This window comes from Xenopus laevis, chromosome 2L (genome assembly GCF_017654675.1).
Source record: "Xenopus laevis strain J_2021 chromosome 2L, Xenopus_laevis_v10.1, whole genome shotgun sequence".
Lineage (NCBI taxonomy): Eukaryota > Metazoa > Chordata > Amphibia > Anura > Pipidae > Xenopus > Xenopus laevis.
Window position 1 is genome coordinate 157,697,424 of NC_054373.1, and position 17,275 is coordinate 157,714,698.

A 17,275-nucleotide genomic window follows, 5' to 3' on the forward strand; every position below is an offset into this window, starting at 1 on the left:
AAATATTATTCAGCCACATGGTGAGTGACATCACCGGCCCACCCCAAACATCACCAACTTGTCCCATAACATCTCACCCCTCCCCCAACATCACTGGCCTGCCCCCTCCAACATCATCACCCCATCTCCTTTGTCTGGATTTTGCAGCTAGAAAGGTGGCAACCCTACCTTCTACACCCCGGAGTTATTCCTAAAAACGAATTGCCAGCTTAGAAGTGGTGGTAATTTAAGGGTTCCACTAGCACGTTGCATCACAAACTGCTACTAACTTGTGCCAAGCAAATCAAAGCTGAAATTCTGGGTAAAATCACAGTATTGTGGGTAAAACATGGTGATTCACATACAACAATTGCACGGACTAGTTCTACAAATTTCTCATCTTAGTCAGGATTTTGAATGCTTTATATTTAATAACACATAAAGAAGAATACATTTAAAAGTTAACTTCATGGTAGTTTCCCTTTAAAAGGGATTTAGAGGTGCAGAGCTTGCATTAAAAAATGATAAAGATAAAAGAACAGATATATCTTAGTTTCTCGAGAGCTACTCTCAGGGCAAAGAATCATTGTTCTATCATGACTTGTAATAACCAGACTTGTATCAACTGTTATACCTATAGAACTTTGTTTTTATTAATAGCCCATTATTTTTGTAATACTGTGTAGTTATGTGATTTCTTTGTTACATTTGAGCAGATAATGTAAACAACCTGATAAATTAGAATCTAAATAACCCGTGCCTGACAGATATTGTTGACAATTTCATCTACCAATAATCTCCATGAAACGTTATACATGGGCAGCTCTGGATTTCTAAACTATGTGCTCTGAGCCCAGCTGCCTCTTGTGCCCCCTCCCTGATATGCTGGTGCAGTGCATGAGAAATTTTAACGTTCCGCTGCTCCCAGCTCTGCTTCTCCCAGTGAGGCACATTGATGTGGCTGGGTGGCATGCCACCCCTAAAATGTGCTGCTCTAGGCCCGGTCCTTTGTGGCCTCGACACAAATCCAGGCCTGTACATGGGACAGTCATAAGGAAAATATCAGAATACGGTTGGAGAACAGGAAGGATCGGAGAATAAGGAAACTCACATGCAAAGTAGCAAAGATTTGTTTCTTATAGATAGGAAAAGGTCACGGTCAGCATCTGAAAGCAGATAAATTGTGTACACTGGATGGAAAGAGTATAGGGGAATTCACAAAAATAGGAAATTATGTACCAATTAATGTACTTGCTACAGTATATACCATGGCAACATACAAAAGTGAGCTAAAACTTCTCTACTGGTCAATGGACAGGACCTCTCACTATCAAGCTAAAAGGTTCATCCCCTCACCATTTTCTAATCTGTCAAAACTTATGCTGTCTTGGCAGATATTGTCCTGCTGGGAAGGGATGTGGACGGACAGGATAGTGTGCCCACGACTTAACTTGTCTAAAGCTGCCCACACACATTAAGATCCACTTGGCAAGGTCACCAAACAAGCAGATCTTTGCCCTATTGTGCCATCTACATAGTAGGCCAAATCGGCTGATCCAGACATTTTGTCCCCAGACTAATGATCAGATCATAATGGGCAACTGTGCAGGCCCATCAGGAGAATACCACATCAGTGTGCTAAAGTGGCCCTAGTCTGTAGGGAATATCAATCCTATCTGGGAGACAGGTGAGGTGCGCCTACAAATGGGTAGATTAACTGACAACTCAGTCTGAAGAGGCCAAATAAGCAACTTAAATTGTCCAGTTGATGTGTGATAAAGTTTTCACACATTCCTTTTTCAGGACAGGGCCCTCTGTCTGTTAAATGTACTTGTCTCATAAGCTGTGGAAACACTACTATGACTTTGTGTCTTGAAGGGGTGGTTAACCTTTACATTTTTGGTATGTTACAGAACGGCTAATTCTTAGCAACTTTTCAATTGGCCTTCATTTTTTCTTTTTTACAGTTGATTTATTTACTGTCTTCTGCTGTAGTGATGTGCGGGCTGGCCCGAGACCCACAGGTCAGGCGAGTTCGGGACGTCTCCTGCACCAAATCTTTGGGTCGCAGATCCTGCTCTCCCCGCCTGTGACCTAACACTTCCGGCTTCCAGCACCTAAATTTATAGATTCAAGTCCACCCCTCCCCTCATCAGGGTCCATGATCCACCTGTAATGTGGTGAATTATATTTAATTGTAAGTTACAATTCCTGTTTAGGACAGTAGGTGGCAGCAGCCCCTAAGCTTGGGCCATTCTGAAAGAGGAACTATCACGAAAATAAAAATGTAATATAAGCTTCATGATACTGAAATAAAGAACTGTCTAAAAACAATCAATTAAATATTCTGTACTGTTTCTGAAATAATCAAGTTTACATTCACTATTCAGCATCTGTTTCTCTTCATTCTGTCTTCATGCAGCAGTTGGGTGTCAGATATTAATTGACAGTTAGATCCAATATATCTTATAGGGTCTCCTTTTGCCTAGAAGATGTGTTAGCTCTCACTCTATTAAAATAACCAGACATCATGTCTCTCTACATGCAGGAAGTCTGCAAAAGGCAGTTATTTTGTTAGATTTTGTTTGTATTGGAATCAGTTATTGAGTGAGCTCTAATTCATCTGCTATGAAAGGAAGCCCCCCTATAAGATATATTGGTTCTAACTGTCAATGAATATCTGACACCCAACACCTGAATGAAGACAGAATGAAGAGAAACTGATGCTGAGGGAGGAATTGTGAAGATAAACTTGATTATTTCAGAAACAATGCAGAATATTTAATTGATTGTATTTACAAAGTTTCTTATTTCAGTATGACGAAGCTTATATTACATTTTTATTTTCGTGAAAGTTCCCCTTTAAGTCATTTCGCCAGGAAACATATAAAGGTGGAGGATAAAAGCCCTGCCTAGAGCATATAGCTTGAGATGGGGTGGGCGTGGCTCATAGAACAAAATGCTCCGATAGGCTCACAGTTTAACACTTCAATTGTAACAATTCAATTGACACACCCCTTAACACCTGCAGTGCCAACCACATTCAGTGAGTTTTATTTTAAAACCCTACCCTATTGTGCGGGCAGGGGCGATTCGTCAATGAGGCGGGTTGAGGCTGTCACCTCAGACGGCAGCGCCCCACTGGGTACCAGGGGTGGCAAAAATGGCGCTCCTTTTCAGACCGGAAATTTGTCTCTTCTAGCGCAGAGAGCGCAGTTAGGCTGCACTAGCGTACTGGCCCTCTCTGCCGCCCTCGCAGACCCCCTCAGGCGCAAAAAGGTAAGCGCACATGGGAGGGGGACGCCAGCAACTGTTGCTGCCTCAGGCGGCGGAGGGGCCAGGATCGCCCCTGTGTGCCGGGTTGACTAAAATTCAACCAAACCCTAAGCCAATCTGGCAACACCTGCGCAGGACCCTAACCTGGCACACTCAATTCTTTATATACCCACATATAAGTTGCTTTAACACATTTCCCTGGTCCCATGAAAAATATAAAATAGGGGGTTCTACTGTGTATTAGTAATAAGCTCGGTAATGAATTACTATTATGATGACAGTGTAGGCAAACCAACTGAAAATAGAAGATATTTCTGGAGGCTTTTCTTATAAACAACACAAAGTTGTTATTGGCATCGTTGCATAATTAGTTGACATCCTATAACCAAAGTTAAAATAACCTCTTCAGTTTTGTAGTTTGAAACAACATGACGGAGGGCTGAAATGTTATTGCAAACAAGGGATGGAGAAGAGCTGACAATGCAAGTCCCAGAATGTATTTATATAACAGAAATGAGCAAATTACTACAATGAAATGGACACGCCTGTTGCACTTGGGAAGTGAAAGTGAAACTATAAAGTGCTTTTCCTTTATATGTTTCAGGACTACGAAAAAGATTCAGTAATACTCTTCTCAACTGCAAGAGCATCTCTGCGCTGTCATGCCAAATTCAACATCAGCTCGGGGAGCGTGTGCCTTCTGTCATCAGCAGGAGCAGAATGCGGAGACCGGTGAATTGCTAAAGACCAATGATAATCGTGTAACTGCCCATTATAATTGCATGGTGAGTAGACAGTATGGTAAAGGGAATTAATTATCTGTAGTAATATCTGTTATGTTTTGACATGTTTAGTTGGTCATACCAACTATGGTAGGTATTAGCCCGTTATAATAAAGGGCCATGGTTCAGGCTTGGATCTGAGCGCTATATGCCCACCTACAGGCAAAATTCCTAGTCAATGGAGTGCTTTCCAATAACATCCGTTTGGATTGGGGGATGCGTCAGGTCTGCCCCCTCTTGCCCCTATTATTGAGCTTCTAGCAATGCAAATTAGGGCATTGGAGGGGCTTGTATTGGGAGCAGTCACTGAAAAGTTGTCATTCTATGCAGATGACATGTTAATATACCTGGCAAACCCCAATGCGCATTGACAGCTCTTCTACAGACTGTAACTAGCTTTGGAGAGTTCTCAGGTCTCAAGGTTAATGAAAACGAATCAATCATATTTCCTGCAGACCCCTTCCCAGAGAACTGCCCCCGGAGAGCAGGTAACCTGCATGTAGTAGCGGTAGATACATTGGGACTTGCAGCAATATATTAAAAGAGACATTTTACATAACCTTCATATTCAGATATATAAATCATCCTTCCTCAAAATAAGTAATGATGCAGAAAAAAAATCTTTTTGAAAGCAATTTATCCCTTTAAAACTGTCATTATATCAGGGCTGCACCATACCTTCCAACTGTCCTGTTTTTCACGGGACAGTCCCAATTTTGACATCTCAACCTGCAGTCCTGGGTTGTTACTGAAATGTCCCGACTTTCTCTTTGATCTCCTGCACTGAACAGCCAAAAAATTATACAAAGTTTCTAAAACTCCATTAAATTTTGTCAGAGAGCCCATAATACGTGACAGGTACACTTGGATACTTTTGTAACAATTTAAGATAAGCAAAGAAACAATTGCAACAATGTAAGATAAGCAGGTCTCTTGGGGAAACGATGACTTGCCACTTAAAGGGCAATTCACCCTCATTGGCAAAACTGTAATAACACATTAAAACAGAAATGTGTTCAAACTTTCCTAACCTGCCAAATTTTGTAAAAAATTGATTTCAGCAAGCATGACATCAACTGCCTTACAATCTATCAGAGTGCTAGCTGTGGGGCTCCTGTCCCTCTTGCTGCCTGCAAATATCTACAGCATGCTTTAAATGTTTATTCATTACATTTTGTTGCTGAAGTGTGGAGAATCACCTCCACACATGTTATAACTCTCCAGTATTCCAATGTGGCTGGAACCTTTGTTGTCCAGGCTCGCTCGGCGGTGCGCTGGGTGGGGAATTTCAGGGGGCCCTGGACAGCAGCCACGGTGGGTCCTGGGCCCCCCCAGTCCAACGCTGGTTACAGAAAAACCACACAGTTGCTGTTCTAATGGAGAACTTGATACTGATGTGAAGAATCACTATATGAAAGGATGCAGGGAATTACAGAAAACCCTCCACAGCTGGTGTTGGAGAACGCGATAATTATAATCACTATACGATAGGATACAGGGAGTTAAAGAAAACATTTTTTTTAAGTGTTGAGCTGTATTAAAATCATTATACTGACAGTAAAATTTACCCATAAATATTCACTGACAATACTTTTTTTCACAAAATAGTCTTTTTTTGAGGCAGAATGTTTTAACCAACTTATATTTGTGGTCAGTGATGAGAGAGAGACAGAGCAGGAAGGGTAGTGATTAGGAATGCATCGACCTGCAGTCATGTGGGGAAACAGAAGGCAGATCTAGATAGTCATTATGCACCGCTCGTTTACACTGAAGCTGGGCAGGACAAGCTCTGCACTGCTGGAAGCACCTGAGAATGACTGACGTGGGCACCAAAATTACATCACCAACCGTGCCGCCAACATATGCACACCCTGGCCTTCTCTGAATAGATGCGGCTCACTTGCAGAAAGAAGAGGGTGCCGGCGGCTCCTCATGAAGACAGCACTGAGCCCTGCACCAGAAGTCCTCCAAAAGGAAGGGGTGGCAGCAGAAATTACCCTGTATGAGCAAAAAATGTATTAATCAGTTTTCTTTAATATGAAGATGTTTGTAATGGCATGGTGGAGAGTAGAAATGTAAAAGAAAACTAACCCCCCCCCCACACAATGTAGGTCTGTATAAAAATGATATTGCATAAAACAGCTCATATGTAAAACCCTGCTTCATGTAAGTAAACCATTTTCATAATATATATATATATATATATATATATATATATATATATATATATATATATATATATATATATATATATATATATATATATATATATATAGCGCAGTTAAGAGCACTCACGGGTATTGTGAATAAAGGCTTTTATTGGAGTATTACAATCTACCCCATATATATATATATATGTGTGTGTGTGTGTGTAACACCTATTTGGGCCACTCGGGGTTAATTCACCAGCTATAACACTAGAGCATGGGTTACACGTGACTTACACCCAGGGCAGGGCCTTCGCTAAGTGGAAGTGTTCCCTCTATGGTGTAGTGCAACTACATCCCCCCAGGCTACTGTGCACACAAAAACAACTTGGGCACCAGGAGGTTCTTAACAATCAGGAACGGTTTATTATGCCAAAAAGGGCAAATTACCACAGGTTTAATACTCACGCAGGAGGTTGAGGAAAACAGCATATTGAGAGTTCACACAGATCAAAGGCAGGCTCACACAGAGAGTACACAGGCAAATGCAGTACAACCTTTCCCTCCTGGAAGTTGTCAGGCAAGCAGCTTCTACCCTACAGTCCCTCTTCACTGAGGTCCCTGACTGGAGGCAACACACAGAGCCTCTGGGAAGCTACTCCCTTACTGCAAATCCTTGTTGGAGCATCAGCAGCTCTTTCTCTCTATCCTCTCTGCCTTTCTCTCCTAGTGAGACTATGACAAGTCTGCCCTAGTGTATCTGTTCCTCATTCACGGGGTTTCCTGGTCCCCGACTTGGACACATGACTTCTTCTGGGCCTATTGCACTCAGTCCCCCTGAGCACATCCAGCTGGAATCACATCCAGAGGGGAAAGAGGAAGTGCCCACTCCTTACACACACTATATAGCAGTGTGTCAGAGCAGTGTCACCAAATCTCTCAGCCTATCACTGTAAAGGTTATTTGGTAACAGGGATTCTACCCAATAACCCAAGGAAATGGTGAAAAGATTAACTCTATAGGGCCTGTATCCCTATAGTGCCCTACATATATATATATATTATATATATATTAGCGTTATGTGCCTTTGGGTAATCATAAATAGAAAATTGCCATTAAAAAAATAAGGGCCTCCACACATGTTCCTAGGATTCACGGTGCACACAAACATGCCAAACCATACATGTTAGGTCACATGAGCCAATTAACAGACAGAGTTCTGTCTTTTGCTTCAACACTTCTTCCTGTTACAGTTAGAGCTGTAGTATTTCTGGTCAGGTGATCTCTGAGGCAGCACACAGACCATCACAGAATGGTGGTTCAAGACAAGAGATGTAAAAGGGCAATATTTACTTAAATATATAGACCAGTTTGGTAAGATTCTATAATATGCCACTTAATTTGATATAAACTATCTGTTGCTTTAGTACTCATTTGGGGGTATAGTTTTCCTTTAAGGTATATGTCCCCTTTAACCTTAATTTGGATCCTATAGTAAGATCCTTCAGCACAAAGCTGGATACCTGGCAAGCCCTCCCACTCAAGCTGCCTGGTAAGTTGAGCATCTTCAAGATTATCATTTTACTAAAATTTCTGTGTACCTACTGAGGGGGAAATTAAAGCCCTTAGAGTTAAAAAAAATATAGTAATTGTTGCAGTGTTTGATTTAGGCTTAGAACCCATACAAACAAACCAGATTTCAGTCTACAGCACATTTTCAATTTAAAAAAAGTGAATTAAGGGGAATAACTGTGTACATAGAAAGATGGATAACCCCTCTTATGTGACCTCAGTTGGAATCTCATGGAAGTGCACGTGTTAGTACTTTTACATCCTGAGCATTTTAGAAAAGTACTATCACCTGCACTTCTGCACGGTTTTCCTGAAAGTTAGTAGACACTGCTAGAAGTGGTTTTGGGGGGGGGGGGACAATCATTTTTAGGCAGCAGATCAATGTCTGAGATTAGCTTTAGGTCCCTCTTTAGCCTCACCAAACAAAAAATTCACCCTCCGCCCAGTGTCGGACTGGGACACCAGGGGCCCACCAAAAAACCTTAGACCAGGGGCCCACTCTCAGTACTATTATTCTTCCTCTCCTCACTCAACCTCTATAGTCTCTTTTCTTTACATATTATAATACTATAATCTATTATTCCCTCTATTTAGCCTCTTTGTTCTCAATGAAATAGAGAATGACCATGAAATAGGCCAAATTTTTATCAGCATGAGGGACCACTGACACCTGGGCCCACCAGGAGTTTTCCTGGTATCCTGGTGGGCCAGTCCGACACTGCCTCCGCCTTGGCAGAACTGTAATAGTGCTGGTTTGCTGCTTGCTATTAGCTCTCTTATGCACAGTACCCCATGGAAGGAGGCATGAAGCTGCTTTAAAATGGTTCACAATAAATTCAGACAAACAATTGAGCTATAGAGCAAGGACTAATGAAACTGTCAGCAGGGCTCCCTGTTATCCCTACATGCACCCGACTAGCCTTTCATGACATGTGCAACTTGTTAAAATGTTAAAATGTTCTGATAACCTGTGAGGGCCGCAGCAACTGGTGCCTTGGTTAATACTGTATTTCTTTTGGTAGATTTCATTGTACTGTTACCCCCACTGCCAGGCTTTCCAGCTCTTTTACAATTGCTCCTTGTTTCAGTGAATATTTTATGAGATCATTTATCTGAGAAAAATAATCTGTCAGAGGTGGTTAGGGCACATCTTGCACTTGCAATTATCTGCTATGAGTCACTTTGAAAAACATTGCCATATTGTCCCTAGACATTGCTATGTTTTTCATGCCTGGGGCGTGCTTTGTTCTAAAAGTAAATGTTAGTTGTTGTTTGTGTTCTGCAGTGTAGCTGTGTTGTGACACACCATAGAGCATCACATAAATCACATTTGTGGCAGTGCCAGGTGTTTATAGATGATTGCAATACTCTGGGCTGCAGAGTCCTGTGGGTAGAATTGGTTTTGATTAGTGATAGGCAAATTTTTTCGGCGAATTTCCACATTTCGCTGCTGGCGAATAAATTTGCGAAATTGACGATGTTTTCTGACGCCGGCAAGGGGCACTTGATGTGATGTCAGGTCACACGATAATGGGCAAAAACAGAGGCTAATGGAAAATGTATGTAAAGCCAATATAGGAGGGTACCAGGGGTAAATCTACAGGCAAGTGTGAACGGAAACGTACACAGACATCGGACATCTGAATTAACAAAGTCTGACAGGTCAATAACCAGATATCAGATCTACTAGACAAGTTAGTACACTAACTGCTAGGAATGACAGGGACAGGACAAGGAGCAGAACCAAATAAAAATCCAGGGCAAAGCTAGGAAATGATCCCAAAACCACACAAAAACCCAGAAACCAGACAAAGAACATGAACCAGTAGTAAAAGAATATACTGCATACTGTATCCAGGAACTCACTAAATAAAAGCTATAATAGGCACAGGGGCACTGAGTTCTAATAAGCAGCTTTTGCCAAGAGGTGTCAGTCAATGGGTTTTACCTGCTGCTTAAACAGTATCTATCATAAAGATTATTGTTACTAAGTTATTAAAAAGCCTTTTTTCTTAAAATATTATATATATTATGCATGCACCTTATTTAGGATTTGGCCAAAACCAAGCGTTTTTTTAAACTTCAACTGAATCCAAAAGTCTGGCCAAACCGAATCAGTTATTATATATATTTCTTTTAAAAAATTGCTGTACGTGAGGGGCAGGCATAGGCCCACCCACTGGCATTTTCCAGTGGTGGTGAATGTTTAAATTCAATTTAGCATTTGCCTGAATCCATTAAGTATGTGGCCGAATACTGAATTGGAGGGTTCAGTGTTTCCATAATACACACACACACACACACACACACACCCCCCACCCACCAAGGTGCTGAAGGCCGAGTGTTTTCTAATATCCTCATATTTTGCAACAGAGGGTTTTTTTATTTTTTATTACACAAAAGTTTCAGGGAGTTATGTGACAGAAATTACATCACTAAGCTCCGATTATAACCACTGACATCACAAAGCGCTGTTTATATAGTGAATAAAGTACCCCCTCTTGTAAAATATAAGTATGTTATAAGTTACCGAGGAGTTTCATGACCATATAAAAACACGAGGCCGAAGGCCGAGTGTTTTGATACAGGTCATGGAACTCCAAGGTAACTTCTAATATCCTCATATTTTGCAACTGGGGGTACTTTATTTATTATAATACACAAATTTCAGTGAGTCATGTGACAGAAATGACATCACTACTCACCGTTTATAACTGATGACATCAGAACTCTCCATTTATAAGGATTTCATTTACAAGATATTCATGGCTTTTGTGTATTATAAGGATATTATTTACAGGCTATTCACGGCTCTTGTGTATATGAATAACATTATACAGTCTTGTTGCTAAATGATCAAAATCACATTTGACTTTTTTTTTAATTCTAGTTCTTTTACCTGTTTATAAAAGGATCTTTTGGCTGGATAGGGAGGAAAAAATTCTAATTCCATCACTGGGTGTGCCCCATGGACAATATGGGACAAGGGCATTATACCTTTCTCCTCTGGTTGAAAAGTTTTGTGTATAACACATGTTCGTGTTTTATTCTAGATTTTTTCACCTAATGTGATATCAACAAATTCAACCTTGTTCGGTGGATTTGATATTCGTTCTGTGATAAATGAAGTCAAACGTGGAAAAAAGACGGTAAGATTCTGACATGTTGGTAAAACGCTATTGATGTTATATCAGTTTCAGTTTGAAAAATAATCTTAACCTACTAAACCTTTGCTTCTGCACCAGGATATGTCTAAAATAGTGCTAGTTTGTATTAATAGTAACAGTTAACTGTTATATAGAATACAATTATGTTTTTTTTTGCACATAATTCAAATTGCAAAGCCAAGAGCTATTTGTTTAAAGTTACAAATGGCTAAAACTGGTCATACAGGAGCCAATTAAAGCTTCCAACTTGTTTTCAGTTTACGTATTGATATCTCAGTCTAGCAGTTGCCAGTCAATAAGATGGCTTTGTGTAGGATAGGCTGAGGATGCAAGGGGAGAAATAATGTTGAAAGATACTGTGTGCAGGGTGGGGCATTGGGAAACCAGACCAGACCAGTAGACACTGTGCTGATGGGACGCATATGCCCACAACCCGCAAGCAACTTATTCCATTCATGTGTTTTTGAATTTTCAGAAATGCAGCGTCTGTAAAAAAACTGGAGCAACTATTGGTTGTGATGTATCATGGTGCAAGAAAACCTACCATTATATGTGTGCAAAGGAAGATCAAGGAATAATTATTGAAAATGAAGAAGAAGAAAAATATTTGTGAGTATATGTTTCCACTGTATTGCAAGGGATGGTAAAAGATCCCCATTATAACCTAGGTTATCCCATATCAGTCACTTGGATTAATTGAGTATGGGTTATAGTCAGTTATTTGATTTAAAGTTTGTATGGTCTATAGAGCTTTAGCAATGTTAGTAGCACAAATATACACGTCACTTTGGATTATTTGAATGCAGAGTATAAAATGAAAGTATGCTGGCACAAACAGGGAATGTGTTTTTTACAGATAAATGGTTATTAGCATAATGTGCTTATGATAAAATTGATATTTTGAGTATAGATAACAGAATGAACCAGAAGTTGTTGGCACAAATAAGTAATATTTCACTTATATGTCAAATTATAGTGTACATTGGGGTTATTTATCTCAAAATTCCAGAAAACTCTGATAACTATTGTGAAGTATTGTCATGCACTTTATCACTGAGAAGCCTTATACGGTAATTGCAATTATATTTTCGAAGTAAAAAAATTCGAAATTCGAAGTAATTTTTTGGATACTTCGCCCATCGAATAGGATACTGCGACATTGAATTTACTTCGACTCGAAGTAAAAACATTCGAATATTCGACCATTCGATAATCGAAGTACTGTAACTTTAAAAAACTTCGACCGAATCCTGCTGAAAAAGGCAGAATCCTGTCCGATTTCCGAACCAAATCCTGGATTCAGTGCATCCCTAATAACAGGAAAAGTAAAATAAGCAAGGATTACATTTATCACCCATCAGTTTTTAAACTGTGATCTGTTCTCACTTTGCCCAGCGCAACCATGATGGCTTATCTTTTCTCATTATTCCCTGTCTTTCAGAATTTTCTGCGCTAGCCATAAAAAAGGTAAGTAATGGAAAATTAGAGGGTCGGCTTCACATAGGTTTGCGGGGCTGGTGGCGGCTTTGGGGGCATATAGTGGAAACTATTCGGCATGCAGCACCTCCTATTTATGGACACGTTCCTATGATTTTTATAGAACATGTCGGTATTGCTTTAATATGTAACAATAATGGGTTAGAGCATGTTGCATGTATCATTCTACCTACTATTAGCTTGAGGTTCTCAGAAAAAAATGACTGTATTTAGTCTCCATCTATTGAAGGTGTTTACCCACCAGATGGGCAGCAAGTTGGGACTTTTATGTTATTTTATATGGGCAAATGTCTGTAGTTATTTCCTTTTAGTCTTATATTCCTGCTTTCCCTGTCCCTGCGGATAATTACACACTAACTCTGGCAATATTACAGTAAATCTGTATCTCCACACTCAAGGAACTGGCACTTGTCCCCACTACTTTCCCCTTTTTAGCAACTCTGAGGGGCACATTTACCTAGGGTCGAATATCGAGGGTTAATTAACCCTCGATATTCGACCGTCAAAGTAAAATCCTTCGACTTCGAATATCGAAGTCGAAGGATTTACCACATTTCTTACGAACGAACGATTGAAGGAAAACTTGTTCGATCGAACGATTAAATCCTTTGAATCGAACGATTCAAAGGATTTTAATCCATCGATCGAACGATTTTCCTTCGATCAGAAAATTGTTAGGAAGCCTAACCCATAGGCTAACATTGCACCTTGGTAGGTTTTAGGTGGTGAAGTAGGGGGTCGAAGTTTTTTTTAAAGAGACAGTACTTCGAATTTTTAGTTCCAATCGTTCGAGTCGAAGTCGTAGTCGATGGTCGAAGTAGCCAAAAAAAAATTCAACTTTTTTTTATTCTATTCCTTCACTCGAGCTAAGTAAATGTGCCCCCGAATGTTCTCCTATGCTGCAAATTTATGGAGTTATCAGTAGTGATATTATGCACCTGCTTAAGTATATTTCCAAAAAGCCAGTATACATATGTGTGACATGTTAAAAGGGTGGTTCACCTTTAGGTTAACTTTCAGTATGTTATAGAATGGCCAATTCAAAGCAACTTTTCAATAGGTCTGTATTGTGTATTGTTTTTTAATTATTTGCCTTTATCTTCTGACACTTTCCAAATGAGAATTTTAAAACCTTTAGGAATAAAACAGTCTTTTAAAATAACTTTCTCTTGCCAGTCTTTCCACAGTCTTTCAGCTGTATAAAAAAACGAAGGTCACTGATTTTAAAAAAAAAACAAATGCTATGTAAGGCTGCAAATTTATTGTTATTGCTGCTTTTTATTACAAGTACTTGTCTTTCTATTCAGGCCTCTCCTATTCATATTTCAGTCTCTTATTTAAATCAATGCAATAAAAACTGCTGCCCCGGAAACAGAGTGCAGACTCCTGATTTCACCACCTGAATAAAGTGCTGCCTGCACTCAGCAGTGGCATGGAAATTAGGGAACGCAAACACCAGGCTGCACTCAAGCCTGTTGGAGGTGGTAAGAACATGGCTGCTCTGTGCCCACCAGTGTTGTGCTCTGATCTAATGCTGGATATTTGTATCTGGTATGATGTAAGTCAATGGTAGCTAATAAGCCACAGCCCCTTAACCAATTTGACGTTCCCTCCCTTACACTGCTTTATGTCCTTTTAGAGGCTTCAGGGCCACAACTTGTGAAACACTGTCTTACACAATCCATATATAAGTCTCTGTAATAAAAAGTCTAATTTGTGTCTTCAAATATACATACAAGAGGGGGCCACTTCTTTCAGGGTTGTATTTTAGAACAATTTTGATTGACAGGCAAATTAAATCTATGGTTTTCTTGATACTGTGCACATTGTTCTTGCATGAATGTAATTATGACTGTAAATATTGTTTTTTCCTTTTCAGCGGCACCAGACACCGTTACAACTTCTTCTGAGGAGGAGTTAGATGATCATCCAGTGACCGGGGATAGTGGGAAAGATTCACCTGAGGCTCATCTTGCTAAATACAATGTCTATCATGAGCTCCTTACAGACCTGCAGAATGCAGATATGGAGTCACATGAATATGAACAAGAACTTGTGCAGTACCTGTCTGCCATCTCAGCCTCCCAGGAGAGAACTGAGGCACATCTCAAGCGCATAGGTGATGCCCTATGGCAATTGGTTGCTATAGGTCGCTCATCTATACAGACTGATGTGTCTCAAAGGGATGTGGTCACTGAGACTGAGCCTGTGAAGGGCTCAAAACATGCAGCTCGTCCTCAGAGGAATGATCCAGGGCCCAGCACCTCTCAGCCTCGATCTGGTGGAATGCAGCAATTACGTCGAAGGACTGCTGGATCATCTCCACTGGATTATCCGAGGACATCCAAATGTGGAAAAAAAAAATTTAATGTAACAAGAACAAAAGTACTTTAAATGTTTTGTTACAAAAAGCACCTTAAAATTCTGTTTTAAAATAAAGATTCTTATTGCAAATTGTTTCTGTTTTCATAGTATGTACCAGAAATGCTCAGGAATGATTAAAACGATTCACCAGCAGGCACAGCAAGTTGAAGCAGGGCAAGCCCTTGCAATTTTATTTGCAAAAGTGCAACATTTCGGGGGTGAAAACCACTCTATAAAGCATGACACTTGCCGTGTGTGCCAGTGAATCGTTTTAATCACTTCATACTGTGGGGGGGCAATCCCCTATCACTGTGCACCAGGCAGTATCTTTTTTTTTTTTAATTTCTTTTTATTGCATTTTTTTAATATACATCATCAACTTAAATAAATCAACTTTAACAGCATCCGTTCAGTAGGCAGTACAGTCATATTATATCAAGTTCAAGGCACATGTTAAAGTTTTCCTTAGATTCAGTTTGGATTGTAAGCCTTTACATGGAATTGTAGTCTTTAGAGAACCAGGATGCGAACTATCATACCAATAAACAAACTTTATACCCATCGTTATTGTATTGTGTCATTGTTTTTTTTAAAGGTAAGTTTTATTTCTCATTTTTAAACACACACAACAATCATACATACAACGAATAAGTACACTCGCAGATTAAACTGTACAAGTTAGGCAGGAAGAAAATATGGCACAGGCTATCACCAAGCATAACACAATGCAGTCATTGAGCAGTTGAGATGGACACTATCAAACTCTGGTGAACTCTACATCTGAAGGCTAGGTTGGGACCCTCGAGGATATGTAGGATAGCAAATCATGAAGTATTTCATAGGAGGAGATGGACTCTGCTAATACTTGTTATAGAGGGGTCGGGTCAATGTCATTCCACAAGCCCCAAATTTTATCAAATTTTGTTGGTGTTCCCCTAACTTCGTAGGTGAGCTTATATAGGGGTACTGCTTTGTTAACCAGTTGTATCCACGCATTGAGAGAGGGTGAGAGGTTACCCATCCAATGAAGGGCTACAGTTTTTTTTGCATAAAAGAGTAGGATACGAAAAGAGATTCGAGTATATTTAGCTGGGATTATGTCTTTTAGACCCCCAAAAGGCAAACTGTAGGTGAAATTATTCTCGGAAAGTCAAGATTATCTGCTAGATAGTTTACGACTTGTGTCCAAAAGCTCAATATGTAGTGGCATTCCCAGATTAGATGGAAGAAATCCGCAGCTTGTTGGTGACACCTGGGACAGGAGTCGCAGGGGATCTGGCCCATCAGTTTGAGTCGTGTGGGAGTTATGTAAATATGATGCATAATTTTATATTGTATTAGTTTGTCTTTCAACGATATCAGGCCAGTGTAGATATGTTCTGTTGCTTCCTCCCAGTTATCTTGCTCAAGGCCTACAATTTTGGTATTCCACCAGTCTTGTGCTGATCGAAAAGGTTTGGGGCTGGATAAAAGGAGTTGCTGGTAGAGCCGGGACACCAGCTTTGCTGGGTTGGGATCATGAAGAATTTCTTCCATGACTAGGCAGGATTGCTGGGGAGTAGAAGGTATGTCGTAATTGTAGGTATTTAAATAGTGGAATTTGCATGGGCTGGCACTTTAGTTGTAGTGAGCAATGGGTGCAAAAGTTATGATTCTCAAGGAGGTCCTTCAAGCATTTAATGCCTAGCCTTGGTATTGTGTCATTTTACTTTCTTTTCCCTGGGGGGGGTAGGGTGGTGGTTAGGGGGCGAGGGGATTTTGGGTTCCCTGAGAATCTGCTAAATGAAAGTCTAGGGCAGGAAGGTGCTTTGACATCCAGGGTGACCATACTTTTTAAAAAATGTTTTGGCAACCTCTCTGCAAATATATCAGTTGGTATAGAGGGAAGGCATCATTGACCATTTGAATCCATTGATTTTTTTTTGGGGGGGTGAGCTGATTTCCACCTCATGGCTCTAAGTCTTTTTGCCTGTATAAAAAGGAAATTTAGGAGAGTCTGTTCGGCTATTGTAGAGGCAGTTTCCTCAACCTGATTCAACAGCAATCAGGGATTGGAGGAATAATGAGTGCTAGAATGAGACCAGTTTCCTCTATCACTTTTTTCCAGAATTTCCTTATCTTCGGGCAGTGCCACGCCATATGCATAACAGTTTCCAGGGATTGGGAGCATTTAGGGCAAGCTCTTCTATTCTTTGGAGAGAAGTGTCTGGTTGGATTTGTCCGAATTGTGTTTTAAGGGTTTGGCGCAGTTGTAAAAATCTGAAAAACATTGTGTTTGGCATATTGAACGTAGTTTTCAACTCGTCAAATGTTAACAAATTTCCCATAACCTGCCCTAGGTATTTAATGTTGTATTGGGCCCAGATTGTAGAGTCTGGGATAGTTCGTAGTTGTGGGAGTTGCCAGTTATACCAAAGAGGCAGGTTGGGTGAGTATTGTTTTTCACTTCTCAGAAAATGTTGTAGAGCTATTTTCCAAGTTTGGACCGTGG

General features: G+C 40.2%; 1 protein-coding gene and 1 long non-coding RNA gene across 2 annotated transcripts; one reads left to right on the forward strand and one right to left on the reverse strand.

Moving 5' to 3' along the window:
• The first annotated feature begins 3,762 nt into the window (after positions 1 to 3,762).
• On the forward strand, positions 3,763 to 15,346 carry LOC108708667. The gene is made up of 5 exons (XM_018247601.2): positions 3,763 to 4,040; positions 10,810 to 10,905; positions 11,399 to 11,532; positions 12,365 to 12,390; positions 14,300 to 15,346. The coding sequence occupies exons 1-5, from the start codon at positions 3,918 to 3,920 to the stop codon at positions 14,812 to 14,814; spliced, it is 894 nt and encodes a 297-aa protein (XP_018103090.1). The 5' UTR covers positions 3,763 to 3,917; the 3' UTR covers positions 14,815 to 15,346.
• Positions 5,664 to 6,692, reverse strand: LOC121400056. Its single transcript, XR_005965516.1, has 2 exons — positions 6,653 to 6,692; positions 5,664 to 6,035 (listed from the first exon to the last, which is right to left on the reverse strand). It is a non-coding gene; the product is annotated as an uncharacterized LOC121400056 (long non-coding RNA).
• Positions 15,347 to 17,275: the final 1,929 nt, after the last annotated feature.